The sequence below is a fragment of the Macaca fascicularis genome, chromosome 6 (genome assembly GCF_037993035.2).
Source record: "Macaca fascicularis isolate 582-1 chromosome 6, T2T-MFA8v1.1".
Taxonomy (NCBI): Eukaryota; Metazoa; Chordata; class Mammalia; order Primates; family Cercopithecidae; genus Macaca; species Macaca fascicularis.
Window position 1 is genome coordinate 183,308,529 of NC_088380.1, and position 18,166 is coordinate 183,326,694.

Genomic DNA, 18,166 nt, shown 5'->3' on the forward strand with positions numbered 1-18,166 from the left:
ATGCGGTGACGTCAGCGCGGGGGCGGGGCCGCAGCCGCAGGGCCGGGAGGTCGCCGAGCAGCGGCCGCAGGAGGGCGCCTCAGGACTGGGCGCAGCGCTGGGCCCGGGACCCGCGCGGCGCTTCCCTCTCTCCGCAGCGGCGCCCAGCTGCTGGTGTCCAGGACACCGGGGCGAGGCACAGCTCCCGCCCGGTCTGGAGGCGAAGCGCAGGGCACAAAGTGGCCGTTCTGTGCACTGGGCCGCGACAGGAGGCCAGCTCTGGCCTCGGGAGCGCAGACCTGGCTCCTGATTCATTCTGCAAAAGTTTCTTCTCCTAAGCTGGGGTGTCATGCACCTCATTCTATGAGCCTCCGCCTCTGTAAGAGGAGGAAAATTGAGGCTGGGAAAGGCTCCCCCGCACCTTTTCATGCAAGTCCAGGTCCTTTCCCACTAGGCCGTGTTGTTTTGTGCATTTTTTGTGTGTATCTCCCTTGAGGAGGCTTCAGTTCTTACGACCAGAGTTTGAATGGCCCGGCTGGACCCCTTAAATGTCCTTTAGGTATGAACTAGCCTGAGAAAGGCAGACCTGGTTTATCCAGACAGCCTGCCACTCTCCGCCGCTGCCCGCTGCCCTCCGTGAACAGGCTCTGAATGCCTCCTCCCTGCCTGCGCTTTGCCAAGCACCAGGACAGCAACGTTTTATAAAATCCAGCCATGGCCATGCGGAGATTACAATCCAGTGAGACCAACAGACGGCAAATGGTATGTCAAGGCTCTGTGTGTGAGGCGCTGTGACATTTAAACATGGGGTACAGGGAGACGATGCAAAGAAACACCATGGGATTTGGGCTGTCTGCTATTTCTAATGTGGGACTTGAAGGGCTACTATGAAATATGGACTGGAAGAGAGAAAGGAAAGACGTGCCCCCACACTGGGGGTAGAAGTGGAGTTGGGGTGAAGGGAACTTCCAGGTTTTTTTGTTTTTTTCTTTTTAATTTTTTTATTTAGAGACAGAGCCTCGCTATATTAACTGGGCTGGTCTTGAACTGCTGGCCTCAAGGGATCCTCCTGCCTTGGTCTCCCAAAGCACTGGGATTACAGGTGTGAGCCACCAAGCCCAGCTGGAACTTTCAATTTAATTGGTAACACCTTGAGAACCTTTTGATGTTACTAGTTTTTTGAGGTTTTTTTAAAAATTGTTTTATTTAATTAAATTAATGTATTTATTTATTGCTGTCTATTTGCATGAGTTTTTGTTGTTGGTATTTGTTTTTTGTTTTGAGGCAGGATCTTACTCTTGCCCAGGTTAGAGTGTAGTGGCACGATTATAGCTCACTACAGCCTCAACTCCTGGGCTTAAGTGATCCTCTCATCCTCAGACTTCCAAAGAGCTGGAATTACAGGCATGAGCTTTTTGATTGGTCTTTTTGATGTTATTGTAAGTGGAAGTTTTGTCTTCTTTTTTGGTTGCTTATTGTTAATGCATAGAAATTTAACTGATTTTTGTGCATTGGCTTTGATTCCTACTGCTTTGCTAAATTCATTTATTACCTCTAACATTTTTTTGGTGTGTGGAATATTTAGGGTTTTATACAGATAAGAGCTTATTAGCCAGGTTCCATGGTTCATACCCACAATCCCAGCACTTTGGGAGGTGGAGATGGGTGGATAGATTGAGCCCAGGAGTTTGAGACCAGTCTGGACAACCTGGCAAACCCCATCACTACTAAAACTACAAAAAATTAGCCAGGCATGGTGTTATGGTGCCCATAGTCCCAGTTACTCAGGAGGCTGAGGTGAGGGAATCACCTGAGCCCGGGGAGTCAAGGTTGCAGTGAGCCATGATTGTGTCAGAGGCGTGTGGACCAGAGCAAGTCCATCATAAGCAGGATCTGGGTAAAATGAGGCTGAAACCTACTGGGCTGCATTCCCAGATGGTTAGGGCATACTCAATCACAGGATGAGATAGGAGGTCAGCACAAAATACAAGTCATAAAGACCTTGCTGATAACACAGGTTGCAGTGCTGGGCACAGTGGCTCACGCCTGTAATCCCAGCACTTTGGGAGGCCGAGGTGGGCGGATCATGAGGTCAGGAGATCGAGACCATCCTGGCTACCACGGTGAAACACCATCTCTATTAAAAATACAAAAAAAAAAAAAATTAGCCAGGCATGGTGGCAGGTGCCGGTAGTCCCAGCTACTCAGGAGGCTGAGGCAGGAGAATGGTGTGAACCCGGGAGGCGGAGCTTGCAGTGAGCTGAGATCGCGCCACTGCACTCCAGCCTGGGCAACAGAGTGAGACTTTGCCCCTCCTTTACTTTCTTAATAAACCTGTTTTCTCTTTGCACCAAGGACTCACCCTGAATTCTTTCTTGCATGAGATCCAAGAACCCTCTCTTGGGGTTACCCCTGTCCTGTAACAATCACACCACTGCACTCCATCCTGGGCAATGAGAGTGAGGCCCTGTCTCTAAATAAATAAATACCATCTGCGAACAGAGATACTTCTTCCTTTCCAATCTGAGTTGCTTTTATTTCTTTTTCTTGCCTAATTTCCCTGGCTAGGACTTCCAGTCCTATGTTGAACAGAAGTAGCAAAAGTGGGCATCCTTCTGCACAAGTTGTCCAAATCAAACTGGAGTCACTTATGCCAAACCCTAACAAAATGAACTTAGGCCGGGCGTGGTGGCTCACGCCTGTAATCCCAGCACTTTGGGAGCCGAGGCGGGTGGATCACAAGGTCAGGAGATCGAGACCACGGTGAAACCCCGTCTCTACTAAAAATACAAAAAATTAGCTGGGCGCGGTGGTGGGCGCCTGTAGTCCCAGCTGCTCGGGAGGCTGAGGCAGGAGAATGGCGTGAGCCCGGGAGGTGGAGCTTGCAGTGAGCCGAGATCACGCCACTGCACTCCAGCCTGGGCAACAGAGCGAGACTCCGTCTCAAAAAAAAAAAAAAAAAATGAACTTAGGAGGCTGAGGAGGGGCTTCCATGCACACATGCCTATGATAGAAAATATTACAAGGACTGTCTGAGGCTGGACACGGTGGCTCATGCCTGTAATCCCAACACTTTGAGATGCTGAGATGGGTGGATCACCTGAGGTCTGGCGTTCAAGACCAGCCTGACTAACATGATGAAACCCCGTCTCTACTAAAAATACAAAATTAGCCGGGCGTGGTGGCAGGCACCTGTAATCCCAGCTACTCAGGAGACTGAGGCAGACGAATCACTTGAACCTAGGAGGCAGAGGTTGCAGTGAGCCGAGATTGCCCCATTGTACTCCAGCCTGGGCAACAAGAGCAAAGCTCTGTCTCAAACAAAAACAAAAACAAGGCCGGGCGCGGTGGCTCAAGCCTGTAATCCCAGCACTTTGGGAGGCCGAGACGGGCGGATCACGAGGTCAGGAGATCGAGACCATCCTGGTTAACACGGTGAAACCCCGTCTCTACTAAAAAATACAAAAAAAAATTAGCCGGACGCGGTGGTGGGCGCCTGTAGTCCCAGCTACTCGGGAGGCTGAGGCAGGAGAATGGTGTGAACCCGGGAGGCGGAGCTTGCAGTGAGCTGAGATCCGGCCACTGCACTCCAGCCCGGGCGACAGAGCGAGACTCTGTCTCAAAGAAAAAAAAAACAAAAACAAAAACAAAGAAACAAACAAAAAAAAAACCCCAACACAACAATAAAAAACAAGGACTGTCTGAAACCACAATCTTGCACAAAGGTCGTCACACCCATGCACAAAGAATATTTCTGCAAGGACACCTGTCCAGCAATTGCCTGTTCAATCTTGGACTAATGCTACCCTTGTTATCAATCCTTGTAGCCAAGGATAATTTTTTCAAAACAACTAATGTAACCTTCCTCATTTTGCCTTTAAAACCCCTTTCCTTTCTTTTTCTCTCTGAGTGCCTCCCCCAATGGTTCACCATGGTACATGTATTCCCGGGGATGGAACTGTAAACAAAAAAGTATCTCAGATAGGTCTCCATCAATTTAGAGGTTTATTTTGCCAAGGTTGTGCATGCACCCAAGAAGAAGAGACACAAGACAGTACGATCTGTGGCATGCACTTTTTTCCAAAGAAGATTTTGAGGACTTCATTATTTAAAGGGGAAAAATGGGCAGGAGGGGAAAGGAGAAAGGGAAAAAAAGGGAAGGTAGACAAGTGAGATAAGCCATTGCATTCTTTTGAGGCTTTGATTAGTGCTCACTGAATCCACATGTTCCATGTGAAAAGGACAGGGTAGAGGAATAGTCAATTACATATCTTACACTCAGTAAATCTGTACATAAGATAAACAGAGAGTAGAGGAAGAGGTCAAATATGCATTTTTCTGAGGGGTATATGGGGGGATGATTTCTAGTCTCCTTTTGTGCTGCACCTGTGAAGATAAGCTGTTAATTTACATTGTCAAGGTGAGGGAGGCCACCTGGGGAGACATGTGGCCTTCTATCTTATACCTATCTGTTTAGGAACAAAAGGTAAGGCAGCTTTTTGTGTGGCTTAGTTTCCAAGCTTAACTTTTCCTTTTGAATAGTGAGTTTGGGGTCCTGAGATTTTATTTTCCTTTCACACAATCTGATATGGTTAGGCTGTGTCCCCTCCCAAATCTTATCTTGAATTCCCACATGTTGTAGGAGGGACCCGGTGGGAGGTGAATCATGGGGGCAAGTCTTTCCTGTGCTGTTCTTGTGACAGTGAATAAGTCTCACAAGAGAGTTCCCCTGAACAAGCTTTTCTCTCTTTTTGCCTTTTGCCATCCATGTAAGACATTACTTGCTCCTCCTTGCCTTCCACTGTGATTGTGTACCTCCCCAGTCACTTGGAACTGTAAGTCCACTAAACCTCTTTCTTTTGTAAATTACTCAGTCTCAGGTATGTCTTTGTCAGAAGCGTGAAAACGGACTAATATACAATTTGTCATTCATTCCCAAGTAATATCATTTTTTCTTAGAGCCACTGTATCTGTTGTTATTTTAGGTTGACTCTCTCCTTGCTCCTGATCCCAGTGGATGAGCTTTCAGTCTTCCACCATGGAATATGATGTTTGCTGTGGATTTCTTTTCTTTTCTTTTTTATAGAGCTGGGTATCACTATGTTGCCCAACCTGGTCTCAAACTCTTGGGCTTAAGTGATCCTCCTGCCACTGCCTCCCAAAAAGTGTTTGGAATTTATACGTATGAGCCACCATACCTGGACAGATTTTTCATGTATGGCTTTTATTACATTATATAACTACCTTCTGTTCCTACTTTATTGACTGTTTTAATCATGAAAGGGTGTTGAATTTTGCCAAATGATTTTTCTGCTCTGTTGAGATGATCACGTGTTTTTTTAATTAATTCGGTTAATGCAGTACATTACATTGATGATTCTTGTATGGTGAACCACTCTTGCTTTCAGGGTATAAACCCCCTTGGTCACAGTACACAATCCTTTTATCATGCTGTTGAATTCAGTTGCTAGTATTTTGCTGAGGATTTTTGCATCAATGTTCACAAGAGATAATGATCTACAGTTTTTCTTTCTACTAGTGTCTTCTTTTCTTTATGCTATTACTGGGACTTGTAGTGTCTTTATTTGGCCTTGGTGTCAGCATGATGCTGGCCTCATAGAAAGAGTTAGGAAGTGTTCTCTTCAATTTCTGTCAGAAGTTTGAGAAGAGTTGATATTAGTTCTTCTTTAAATGTTTTATAGAATTCACCAGTGAAGCCATTAGATCCTGGGCTTTTCTTTCTTAGGAGATTTTCGATTACCAATCCAATCTCACTAGTTATAGGTTTACTCAGATTTTCTATTTCTTTATGGCTTAGTCTTGATAGGTTTTGTGTTTCTAGGAATTTGTTCATTTCATCTAGGTTGGTCTACAATTTCTCACAGTAATCTTTTTTTTTTTTTTTTGAGACAGAGTTTTGCTCTGGAGTGTAATTGCAATGGTGTGATCTCAGCTCACCACAACCTCCGCCTCCCAGATTCAAGCGATTCTCCTTCCTGCCTCAGCCTCTTGAGTAGCTGGGATTACAAGTGTGTGCCACCACACCTGGCTAATTTTGTATTTTTAGTAGGGACAGGGTTTCTCCATGTTGGTCAGGTTGATCTCGCACTCCTGAACTCAGGTGATCCTCTGGCCTCAGCCTCCCAAAGTGTTGGGATTACAGGCATAAGCCACCGTGCCCGGCCACAGTAATCTTTTATAATCCTTATTATTCCTATGGAATCAGTAGCAATGTCCTCATTCTTGTTTCTACTTTTAGTAATTTGAATTTTTTTTTCTTAGTTCATCTAGCTAAAGGTTTGTCAATTTTGTTGATCTTTTCAAAGAACCAACTTTCTTTTTTTTTAATTTATTAATATTATCTTTTTTTTTTTTTTTTTTTTTTGAGACGGAGTCTTGTTCTGTCGCCCAGGCTGGAGTGCAGTGGCCGGATCTCAGCTCACTGCAAGCTCTGCCTCCCGGGTTTACGCCATTCTCCTGCCTCGGCCTCCCGAGTAGCTGGGACTACAGGCGCCCGCCACCTCGCCCGGCTAGTTTTTTTTTGTATTTTTTAGTAGAGACGGGGTTTCACCATGTTCGCCAGGATGGTCTCGATCTCCTGACCTCGTGATCCGCCCGCCTCGGCCTCCCAAAGTGCTGGGATTACAGGCTTGAGCCACCGCGCCCGGCCCAATATTATCATTATTTATAGAGATGGAGTTTCACCATGTTGGCCAGGTTGGTCTTGAACTCCTGGCCTCAAGTGATCTGCCCACCTCAGCCTTACAAAGTGCTAGGATTACAGGTGTGAGCCACCATGCCCAGATGAAGAATCAACTTTCTATGCTCGTAAATTATTTTTGCCAAGACTAGTGGAGTTTTATTCCATGGATGCACAGATAATTATTTGGCTGATGATTTAAAGGTAATTCCTATGCACATTTCTGGAATTCTTGCCCTGCCTAGCTCCCTCTTCTCAGTACCTTACCCTGCAAATCCTAGCCACTTCAACTTCCCCCAACTCCTATCTCTGTCTCTTGCCTCTGTGAGACTACTGGACTGTCTGTCTGGGTTCCCCTTCCCTTCCTAGCAGCTTATAAATTCCTTCAGGCAGGCCGGGCACAGTGGCTCACGCCTGTAATCCCAGCACTTTGGGAGGCTAAGGCGGGTGGATAACCCAAGGTCAGGAGTTCAAGACCAGCCTGACCAACATGAAGAAACCCCCACCCCCACTAAAAATACAAAATTAGCCAGGTGTGGTGGCACATGCCTGCAATCCCAGCTACTTGGGAGGCTGAGGCAGGAGAATCGCTGGAACCCAGGAGGCGGAGGTTGCGGTGAGCCAAGATCACACCATTGCACTCCAGCCTGGGCAACAAGAGCAAAACTCCGTCTCAAAAAAAAAAAAAGAAAAAAAAAGAAAAGAAATTCCTTCAGGCAGAAAGGCTGGTGTTCTGTTGTTAGCAGATCTAAGATAACCTACCTCCAAAGGCCAAGGGAACTGAGAGGCTGAAGAAAGAGGTTGACAAATCCAGTTTCTCAAAAAGAAATATTTAATAGAGACAAACAGAAGCCTTGTCTGAGGCAGCCACATGGCAGTGGATCTCTGCAACTGCCCTCCAGAAAGTATCCTTTTTATAGTGAAATTTTAGCCTCAGACGTCTTGTGAAACTCCTGACCACTGGGGAATTTAAATAAGCTCTCTCTCTCTCTTTTTTTTTTTTTTTTTAAAGAGACAGGGTCTCACTGTGTTGCCCAGGCTGATCGCAAATTCCTGGGCTCAAGAGATCCTCCCACCTCAGTCTCCCAAAGTGCTGGGATTAAGCCACTGCAACCCAGCCTAGATAAACATCTTTATGAGAGGTTATCTCTGCTACAGGCACTGTTTCTTTACAAGGGGTTATCTCCATTACAGGCACTGTTTCCTGACCTTGCCACAGGACCGCCTTAGTATGCACTAGTCAAACATGGGTCATTATGGTGGTTTCCCTTCAAGATAGTGTTACTCTTGCCAGGCAACTGGCTGTTTTCCTACACCTGGAAAATCACAGGGTTCACTCTCTTTGTTTCTCTTCTCTCAGGGATCACAGTCCTGTGCTGCCCATTGCCAATGTCTAAAAACAGGGCCAGGCACAGTGGCTCACACTTGTAATCCCAGCACTTTGGGAGGCCAAGGTGGGTGGATCACCTGAGGTCAGGAGTTCGAGACCAGCCTGGCCAACAAGGTGAAACCCTGTCTCTACTAAAAATACTAAATATTAGCCAAGCATAGTGGCAGGCACCTGTAATCCTAGCTACTTGGGAGGCTGAGGCAGGAGAATTGCTTTAATCCAGGAGATGGAGGTTGCAGTGAGCCAAGAGCGTACCGTCGCACTCCAGTCTGGGCAACAGAGCAAGACTCTGTCTCAAAAAAAAAAAAAAAAAAGAGGAAAGAAATTAAAAACATTATTTTTAAGACTTGTAGCCAAGAAAAATTAGAATTCTGTCCAAACTGTAGAAAATAATAAAAAATGAAAAACATTAGGCAAGATTAGAGTCTAACAACAGGTGTACTACAGTTTTTGAAACATAATTTTTCTCTTTCTAGTTTCCCATTTTTACTAAAGTCATGTTAGGACTGATTTGCTTTATTATACTTGGCCTGATTATTTGTATACAGTGCGGCAAGAATAATTTTTTTACATAGGCTTTTAAGGCTATGAATGGACTTTGTTCCATAGAAGGAATCTCAGATAAGACTTTTTTTTTTTTTTTTTTTTTGAGACAGAGTCTCGCTCTGTCACCCAAGCTGGAGTGCAGTGGCCGGATCTCAGCTCACTGCAAGCTCCACCTCCCGGGTTCACGCCATTCTCCTGCCTCAGCCTCCCGAGTAGCTGGGACTACAGGCGTCCGCCACCTCGCCCAGCTAGTTTTTTGTATTTTTTTAGTAGAGACGGGGTTTCATCGTGTTAGCCAGGATGGTCTCGATCTCCTGACCTTGTGATCCGCCCGTCTCGGCCTCCCAAAGTGCTGGGATTACAGGCTTGAGCCACTGCGCCTGGCCAAGACTTTTTTTAAAACTGAGCCCAGCCATGGATTTATATCATCAAATAACCTATGAGTTGGGTGAATTCCTCTCTTCTTGAAGTTCCAAGATAAACTTGTGGCTCCTGGGCCTGTCAGAAAGTGACATTCTTTACTTACCACAGGTCAGGAATGCTGTACAGGGACTGTGTAGACAAGGTAAGAGGCCAGTTTTCCCAAGGTGCTTTTATTGGCCCCATAGGTCAAGTTTGATTCCTTAAAGGAAAGCATACCATTCCAGTCAGTAACCAGTTTCTCCAATTCTGTCCTGCAATAAATGAAAACAGATTCTTTTTTCTTTTTTTTCTTTTTGAGACAGAATTTTGCTCTTGTTGCCCAGGCTGGAGTACAGTGGCATGGTCTTGGCTCACTGTTGGCAACCTCCACCTCCCGGGTTCAAGTGATTCTCCTGCCTCAGCCTCCCAAGTAGCTAGGATTACAGGCATGCACCACCACGCCTGGCTAATTTTGTATTTTTTGTACAGATGGGGTTTCTTCATGTTGGTCAGGCTGGTTACGAACTCCCAACCTCAGGTGATCTGCCCGCCTTGGCCTCCCAAAGTGCTGAGATTACAGTTGTGAGCTACTGTACCTGGCCAAAAACAGATTCTTATTGTACTGATGTAAATAACTGTGTTACCATAAGTTAAGAATACTCACAGATAGTTTCCAAATTCTGGAGAAATCAGGTAAAGAGCAAAAAATATGTTCAAAATGTTGTTCATAGGAGTATACTAAATTATTAAAAGCTGTCAATAGCTCAAAAGAAAACTTCCCTTGACTCTGAAAAAACAAAACAAAGAATTAGCAATGTTTTCAGCAAAAAGTCAAAAAGATTACATCAGTCTTCTGTTAGCTCATTCCATGTAGTTCATTGCTGTTCAGCTTGATATTCATGAACTTTTCACTTCTCTGTGAGTCCTGAAAGTTTTATTCTATTCTGATGTCACAATCTCCAAATGTATCAGAAACTTGTATTCAAGAGCACCTGTTAGTTTTTTTTGTTTTTTTTTGTTTTTTTTGTTTTTTTTTTTTTGAGATGGAGTCTCGCTCTGTCACCCAGGCTGGAGTGCAGTGGCCGGATCTCAGCTCACTGCAAGCTCCGCCTCCCGGGTTCACGCCATTCTCCTGCCTCAGCCTCCCGAGTAGCTGGGACTACAGGCGCCTGCCACCTCACCCGGCTAAGTTTTTGTATTTTTAGTAGAGACGGGGTTTCACTGTGTTACCCAGGATGGTCTCGATCTCCTGACCTCGTGATCCGCCCGTCTCGGCCTCCCAAAGTGCTGGGATTACAGGCTTGAGCCACCGCGCCCGGCCACCTGTTAGATTTTATAGCTGATTATAAAACAACCTTCTAAAGAGGACCAAAACAAGACAACAATTGTCTGTGGATGACAAAAAGTTTTAGGGCAGCCATAGTCAAACACAATTGACAAGGATATTTGTTACATCTGTGGCACAAAATAATTTAATGTAACAATTATAATTATTACTGATAATATACACTAAGTCATACAATAATTATAGGGGTTTCCCATAATTTTGGAACACATACTAATAACATATTCATACAAATATAGCCCAAAGAAAACCAAACACCATTTCATATTTGACTGTGTTTTCTATATACTTTTTATACCAAATAAGCCAAATTGTGTCATTTTTGGACTTTAGGGAATCTAATATCTTAAAGCATTAATTAGGTCAGAAAAAGACATAATTTATAATTTGAGTTTAGAAAGTTTGTCAAATATTAAAGGTTGAAAACACTTGATACCACAGGTCATTGTAAAATAAGTCATTCTTTTGACCAAAGTGCTAACTCAAGGATTTTTTTCTAAAAAAGAAGAAACCTTCATTCTTTGAGAGAGGAGACTTAATTTTGTAAACAATAAGCCCCAATGAAAACAACATGAAGCCAATTAAATTTGTTTTTCAATATTTTATTTTATTTTATTTTATTTTATTTTTTGAGACGGAGTCTTGCTCTGTCGCCCAGGCTGGAGTGCAGTGGCCGGATCTCAGCTCACTGCAAGCTCCGCCTCCTGAGTTTACGCCATTCACCTGCCTCAGCCTCCCGAGTAGCTGGGACTACAGGCGCCTGCCACGCCACCCGGTTAGTTTTTTGTATTTTTTAGTAGAGATGGGGTTTTACCGTGTTAGCCAGGATGGTCTCGATCTCCTGACCTCGTGATCCACCTGTCTCAGCCCCCCAAAGTGCTGGGATTAGAGGAATGAGCCACTGTGCCCGGCCGTTTTTCAAAATTTTATAAGTAATCTATAAAATTTTAATCTTGCCCATAAGTTATAACTTCCATAAGCCTTTTATAACCTTTATTAATGAGTTGGTTAATGCTTTGAGAAAACATTGTTAATGCTGGTCTTGCATCAGCATGCATTTGACATTAATGATTAATTTATAGAGAAACTAAACTTATTTTATCTCTCAAAATTGGCTTTTACAATCTCATATGCCCACTTCCTCTGTGATAGTCCCTGGGCCTTGAGGAGTTAAATAGCTTTAATTTCTGGCTCCATGTCTCAGGAATGCAGTTTATTTTGACTGCCATCTTCTACCGGCCTAAAGATGAGGCTTTAATTGATGTCAGTGTTCAACATTTAGCAAGACTTGGTGTCCTTCTTAGACCCAGTAGTCAAAGCCCTTTAACTCAGTATCACAAGGACTTTAAAAGCTCATTTAGAAAGATACATGAATGTAATAACCTTAAGGTTAAAAAAATTCTTTTTTTTTTTTCTGAGATAGAGTCTCACTCTGTCACCCAGGCTAGAGTGCAGTGGTGCTATCTCAGCTCACTGCAACCTCTGCCTTCCAGGTTTGAGTGATTCTCCTGTCTCAGCCTCCCGAGTACCTGGGACTACAGGCACCTGCTACCAGGCTAATTTTTGTAATATTAGTAGAGATGGGGTTTTACCATATTGGTCAGGCTAGTCTCAAACTCCTGACCTCAGGTGATCCACCCACCTCAGTCTCCCAAAGGGCTGGGATTACAGGCATGAACCAACATGCCCAGCAAAAAAAATTCTTTTAATCTCACTTTTTTTTCAGCAAACCAAAACTTGATAATAATGGCATAGGAATTGTTTCAGTAAACCATAAAATTTGTTAGGCTGGTTACCAAAGGGCAAAAGAAAAAACCTTCAGCACTGCGCCAAATATTATGTTGGAAGAAAACATTTCCTTTATACCTTTAAGAAAACATTGTTCACATCAGTCCACAACAAATAGAACTCAAGGAAAAAAACTTATATGAGCTGAAAAATAAGTTGAAGAGCATTACTGTCTTGCCCTTTAAAAGAGGAGAGAAAACCGAAAATGGCAAGCTATAATAGAAGTTGAAATTTGGGTTAAAAAATATTTAAATCGGCCGGGCGCGGTGGCTCACGCCTGTAATCCCAGCACTTTGGGAGGCCGAGACGGGCGGATCACGAGGTCAGGAGATCGAGACCATCCTGGCTAACACGGTGAAACCCCATTTCTACTAAAAAATACAAAAAACTAGCCGGGCGAGGTGGCGGGCGCCTATAGTCCCAGCTACTCGGGAGGCTGAGGCAGGAGAATGGTGTGAACCCGGGAGGCGGAGCTTGCAGTGAGCTGAGATCCGGCCACCGCACTCCAGCCTGGGTGACAGAGCGAGACTCCGTCTCAAAAAAAAAAAAAAAAAAAAAAAAATTTAAATCTCTTATGATTTATTAACAGTAAATCAATCACTTAAGAAAGTTTCATTGCTCTTACCAATTATTCACTGCATTTTTTCATTTACATCAAGCCCAATCTCTGGAAAGACCATTATAATTTCCCTTTAATTAATAGACAACTTGATCACATAAAAGTTTTTTTTTTAAATAAATCCTCTTATGACTTACAAAGACTGTTCATGCCATGCTTGGACTTTCTGGTTTGTCCTGAACATCTTTCTTTCTTTCCTTCTCCCTTCCTTCCTTCCTTCCTTCTTTCCTTCCTTCCTTCCTCTTCTTTCTTTCTTTTCTTTCTTTCTTTCTTTCTTTCTCTTTTTTCTTTCCCTCTCTCCTTCCTTCCTTCCTTCCTTCCTTCCTTCCTTCCTTCCTTCCTTCCTTCCTTTTCCTTTCTTTTCTCTCTCTCTCTCTCTCTCTCTTTCTTTCTTTCTTGACAAAGTCTCACTTTGTCACTCAGGCTGGAGTGCAGTGGCACGATCTCAGCTCACTACAACCTCCACCTCCCAGGTTCAAGTGATTCTCATGCCTCAGCCTCCTGAGTAGCTAGAATTTCAAGCGCAAATCACCATGCCTGACTCATTTTTTATAATTCTAGTAGAGATGGAGTTTTACCATGTTGACTAGGCTGGTCTTGAACTCCTGACCTCAGTTGATCCACCCACCTCAGCCTCCCAAAGTGCTGGGATTACAGGTGTGAGCCACTATGCCTGGTCAAACACCCCTCTCTCTTAAACAACCAGTCATTTTATTCTAGGACTAAACTTACCATACAAGGTTCTTGCTCATATAAAATTGTTTCTCATGACTGGTCACAGTGGCTTACGTCTGTAATCTCAGCACTTTGGGAGGGCAAGGCAGGAGGATCACCTGGGGTCAGGAGTTCGAGACCAGCCTGGCCAACATGGTGAAACCCCGTCTCTACTAAAAATACAAAAATTAGCTGGGTGTGGTGGCAGGCACCTGTAATCCCAGCTACTCGGGAGGCTGAAACAGGATAATTGCTTGAACCTGGGAGGCAGACGTTTCAGTGAGCTGAGATAACGCCAATGCACTCCAGCCTGGGTGACAAGAGCAAAACTCCATCCATCGCAAAAAAAAAAAAAAAAAAAAAAAAAAAAAAAAAAATCTTTAAGCCTCTTTACCAAAAAAACCCAAACAAACAAACAAAATAAAACTTTTTTTTTTTTAATATAACTTACTTTACATCTCTCTTATTTCCTGGTTTCTTTTACCTTTTTAATATAACCATATAATCTTTAAATAAGCTTTGAATTAGACAAAAATTGTTCACTTTTTTTTTTTTTTTTTGGAAAGAATGTTTTCTGGCCAGGCACAGTGGCTCACGCCTCTAATCCCAACACTGTGGGAGGCCAAGGCAGGCAGATCACTTGAGGTCAGGAGTTCAAGAACAGCCTGGGCAACATGGTGAAACTCAGTCTCTACTAAAAATACAAAAATTAGCTGGGCATGAGCACCTGTAATCCCATTTACCTGGGAGGCTGAGGCAGCAGAATTGCTTGAACCCAGGAGGCAGAGGTTGCATTGAGCCGAGGTCACACCACTGCACTCCAGCCTGGGTAACACAGCAAGGCTCCATCTCAAAAAAAAAAAGAAGTACATCTTATAGATTCATAAAAATATTTTATTTTCCTTAGACTTGCAAATTCTTTATAACCTGTTTCACTACCCTAGGCAATTGTCAGCTAAATTGCCTTCAAGTTGCATACTAAAGGAAACAACTCAGGAAAATCAAATAGCAAAATTTATATCATAAGGTATGGAGAAAAAACTATGGTGTGCTAGAGGGAAATTAAAACAGATTTAATTGCCAATTTAACATAAAATTATAGAAATTATAAAGGCCTTTTAAATATATATATACACACACATACACAAAGATCCTATAGCTTTTACTTCAGAACTTTAGCCATGAGATAAATACAAATTCACCAGCTTGCAAAAAGAACCTGTTGGATCCAAACAATGGTTTTTATTTTAATAGAAAAATAACAGCAGACTTAAAGCAGGCAGAAAAGAAAATAGAGAAAAAGAGGACTTAGGAACTCTATAGTTGCTGATCGACCTTAGGGCTCTTTTTCCTTAATGTAAATGTGCACAAAGACCATATTACTTTCATTTTACATAAAGTCTGGCAAGCAGAGATGCCATAAAACCTATGGAGTGCTTTCAAGGTGATTATTCTCATAGTTTTCTCCTCATTCTTAGATTATTTGTTTCTCACTTTTTTTTTTTTTCTCTTAAAAGGAGGCACTGAGCTGTGGCCTAGGGTTTTTGTGTGGTGGATGGATGCGTATTGCTTGTGGGCAGGACTCCAAAGTGTGTCACCACTGAGTCGTTTCCACCCTCTGTTTCTCTCTCCAGAGGTCTATGACCTCTGAAAAGGGCTCAGAACGCTGAGTGTCAGCCCTTATATGTGTTTCTTAGACAAGCCTTTTTTTAAAATTAATTTTTGTTGTGGATTTCCTCGTGGGGCCACTGCACATCACAGGGGGTGAATCCCCCAGACACTCCCATGAGGCCCCCAGTCACCCAGGGGTGCCTTTCGGCGGGGAGGAGCAAATGCCCTTTCTCTTAGGTGCTGAGAAAACTTAGTCTCTCATTTACCTATGAAAACAACAGTTCAGTTCCTCACACAAATATGCACAGAGAAGCCAAATTTAGATTAATTTTGAGAGCATCTCTGAACTAGAAGTAGGATCCTTTTTTTTTTTTTTTTTTTTTTTTTTTTGAGACGGAGTCTCGCTCTGTCGCCCAGGCTGGAGTGCAGTGGCCGGATCTCAGCTCACTGCAAGCTCCGCCTCCCGGGTTCACGCCATTCTCCTGCCTCAGCCTCCCGAGTAGCTGGGACTACAGGCGCCCGCCACCGCGCCCGGCTAGTTTTTTGTATTTTTTTAGTAGAGACGGGGTTTCACCGTGTTAGCCAGGATGGTCTCGATCTCCCGACCTCGTGATCCGCCCGTCTCGGCCTCCCAAAGTGCTGGGATTACAGGCTTGAGCCACCGCGCCCGGCCAGAAGTAGGATCCTTAAACAATAACTTCCTAGGAGAGCAAATAAAAACCAACAGCCAAGACTACTTCCTGTAAACTGTGCTCAGCCACCCTTATTTGTAGCTCTTATCCGCCATTACACACAGCAAGGTCAAATCCTCTCACAGTATAAGGTAATCTCCGATATCCCCAAAGCCCAAGAGGTCAGGTCATACAATACAGGGAAGCAGAGCTTTAGACCTAAGAAAAATCTGCTCATGACTCTTAAAACTCCACAGAGAAAACAGAACACCTCAAAAAGGGTGAGCGGCGCCTTTGTTTGAATTATTTAAAGAGGATTAAGTCATTGGAAGCCTTCGCTAGATTTTTTGGTAGTGCATATGGCAAAGAGGGAAGGAGGTTAGGATGCAAGAAAAGTAAATAAAAATTTTTTTTTTTTGGTTAGGTGCAGTGGCTCATGCCTGTAATCCCAGCACTTTGGGAGGCCAAGGTGGATGGATCATTTGAGGTCAGGAGTTCGAGACCATCCTGGCCAACATGGTGAAAACCCGTCTCTACTAAAAATACAAAAATTAACTGGGTGTGGTGGCACACGCCTGTAGTTCCAGCTACTCAGGAGGTTGAGGCAGAAGAATCGCTTGAATCTGGGAGGCGGAGGTTGTAGTGAGCCGAGATCATGCCACTGCACTCCAGCCTGGGTGACAGAGTGAGACTCCATCTCAAAAAATACAAATACAAATACAAATACAAAAATCAGCCGGGTCTTAGTGGCACGCACCTGTAATCCCAGCTACTCGGGAGGCTGAGGCAGGAGAATCACTTGAACCCGGGAGGCAGAGGTTGTGCTGGGCCAAGATTGCACCACTGCATTCCAGTCTGAGTGACAGAATGAGACCCTGTCCCCGCCACCAAAAAAAAGAATTTTTTTTAAAACAGAAAACAAACACAGAAACCAAGCACATGGTTTTTGGGGTTTTTTTGTTTTCTGTTTTCCCTCTTTGCAGCTGCAAGAAATTTTAGCCAAATTAGAAAGGCTTTGTTACCCATATTTTGGAATTCGCACTCGGATTTGACAAAGTCACGTAGAGTTGGTCAAATCTAATGGGAGAAAGACTAGAACATACAACAATAACAACAAACCCAACAATATGGTCACTAAGCACTCTAATGGTAAAGAGAAATTAAGACCAGCTGGTTGTTAAACTTTAGCCAAGACAAAACCCCAATTCAGCTACTTACGTAGGGATGGGTCTCAGGCTGAAGACTGCTCTCTACCATCCTAAAAGCAGGAAAAAACTCAAACTCATCTTCCCTGCTGGCAGCGAGCTCAAACTCCGTAAAAGAGTTACCTGCCTTCAATCATCGTGGAAGCAGGAGATCTTCTTGTTGGAAGCAAGTAAAACTACAAACAAGGGAGTGGTACAGCAAAATAAACTTTAGATCTCCACCAAATTTTGGGAGATCAGGGATTCTCTGGAGGGGGTGCATCCGACCTCAGCAAATTGTCCTATTGGTCTGAGCCATAAAGGTAGCTCATGCTGGTCCCAAGCACTGATAGGAGATATGCCAAAGGTCAGGGGCATCTCCACTCAGAATCCTTCTATGGAGATGGTTACTAAAATGTGAACCCCGAATATCTGAGACAGGTCTTAGTTAATAAAGAAAGTTTATTTTGCTGAGGTTGAGGACACGTGCCCGTGACACGGCCTCAGGAGGGGTCCTGATGACATGGTGCTCAAGGTGGTCAGAGCAGAGTTTGGTTTCATACATTTTAGGGAGATGTGAGACATCAATCAACATATTTACATATGAACATTGGTTCCGTCCGGAAAGGTGGGACAACTTGAAGCAAAGGTGGGACAACTCCATGGGGAGGGGGCTTCCAGGTCATAGGTAGATAAGAGACAAATGGTTGCATTCTTTTGAGTTTCTGAGTAACCTCTCCAAAGAAGGCAATCGGATATGCATTTATCTCAGTGAGCAGAGGGGTGACTGAATAGAATGCGAAGCAGGTTTTTCCCAAGCAATTCCCAGCTTGACCTTTTCCCTTTAGCTTAGCGATCTGGAGGCCCCAAGATTTATTTTCCTTTCACAGCCCCTGCACTATGAAACACACATCTATGAAGATGGAGATGTTCTGAGGCTCCTGGGAGCCTTGGTACATCGTAGCTGGTGCTGGATGGGGCACAGGGTCCCTGGGAGGCATGGACAGAGGATGCTCCACCATAGTTGTAGATCCTGGGATTTCATGATTTTTGCAGTAAGTCTGTGCCTGTCCCTGATCTGCTTGTGTCTCCCTAGAAAATTCAGGCCCTCTGAGGCCACACGAAGGCTGCAGATACATCCAACTAAAAGATGTCCTGTACCTGGATTCTCTTTTTCCCAACCAGATAACGAAGCATAAAGTTGACGTTTTCTTCTG

At 44.0% G+C, this 18,166-nt stretch overlaps 1 protein-coding gene across 1 annotated transcript in view; it reads left to right on the forward strand.

Moving 5' to 3' along the window:
- Window positions 1-16: 16 nt before the first annotated feature.
- Window positions 17-18,166, forward strand: part of FAF2 (Fas associated factor family member 2) — a 102,845-nt gene continuing 84,695 nt past the window's right edge. The window contains exon 1 of the mRNA XM_065547071.1: window positions 17-741. Coding sequence (XP_065403143.1) covers window positions 694-741 — 48 coding nt within the window. The 5' untranslated portion in view covers window positions 17-693. The remainder of the gene's footprint in view (window positions 742-18,166) is intronic.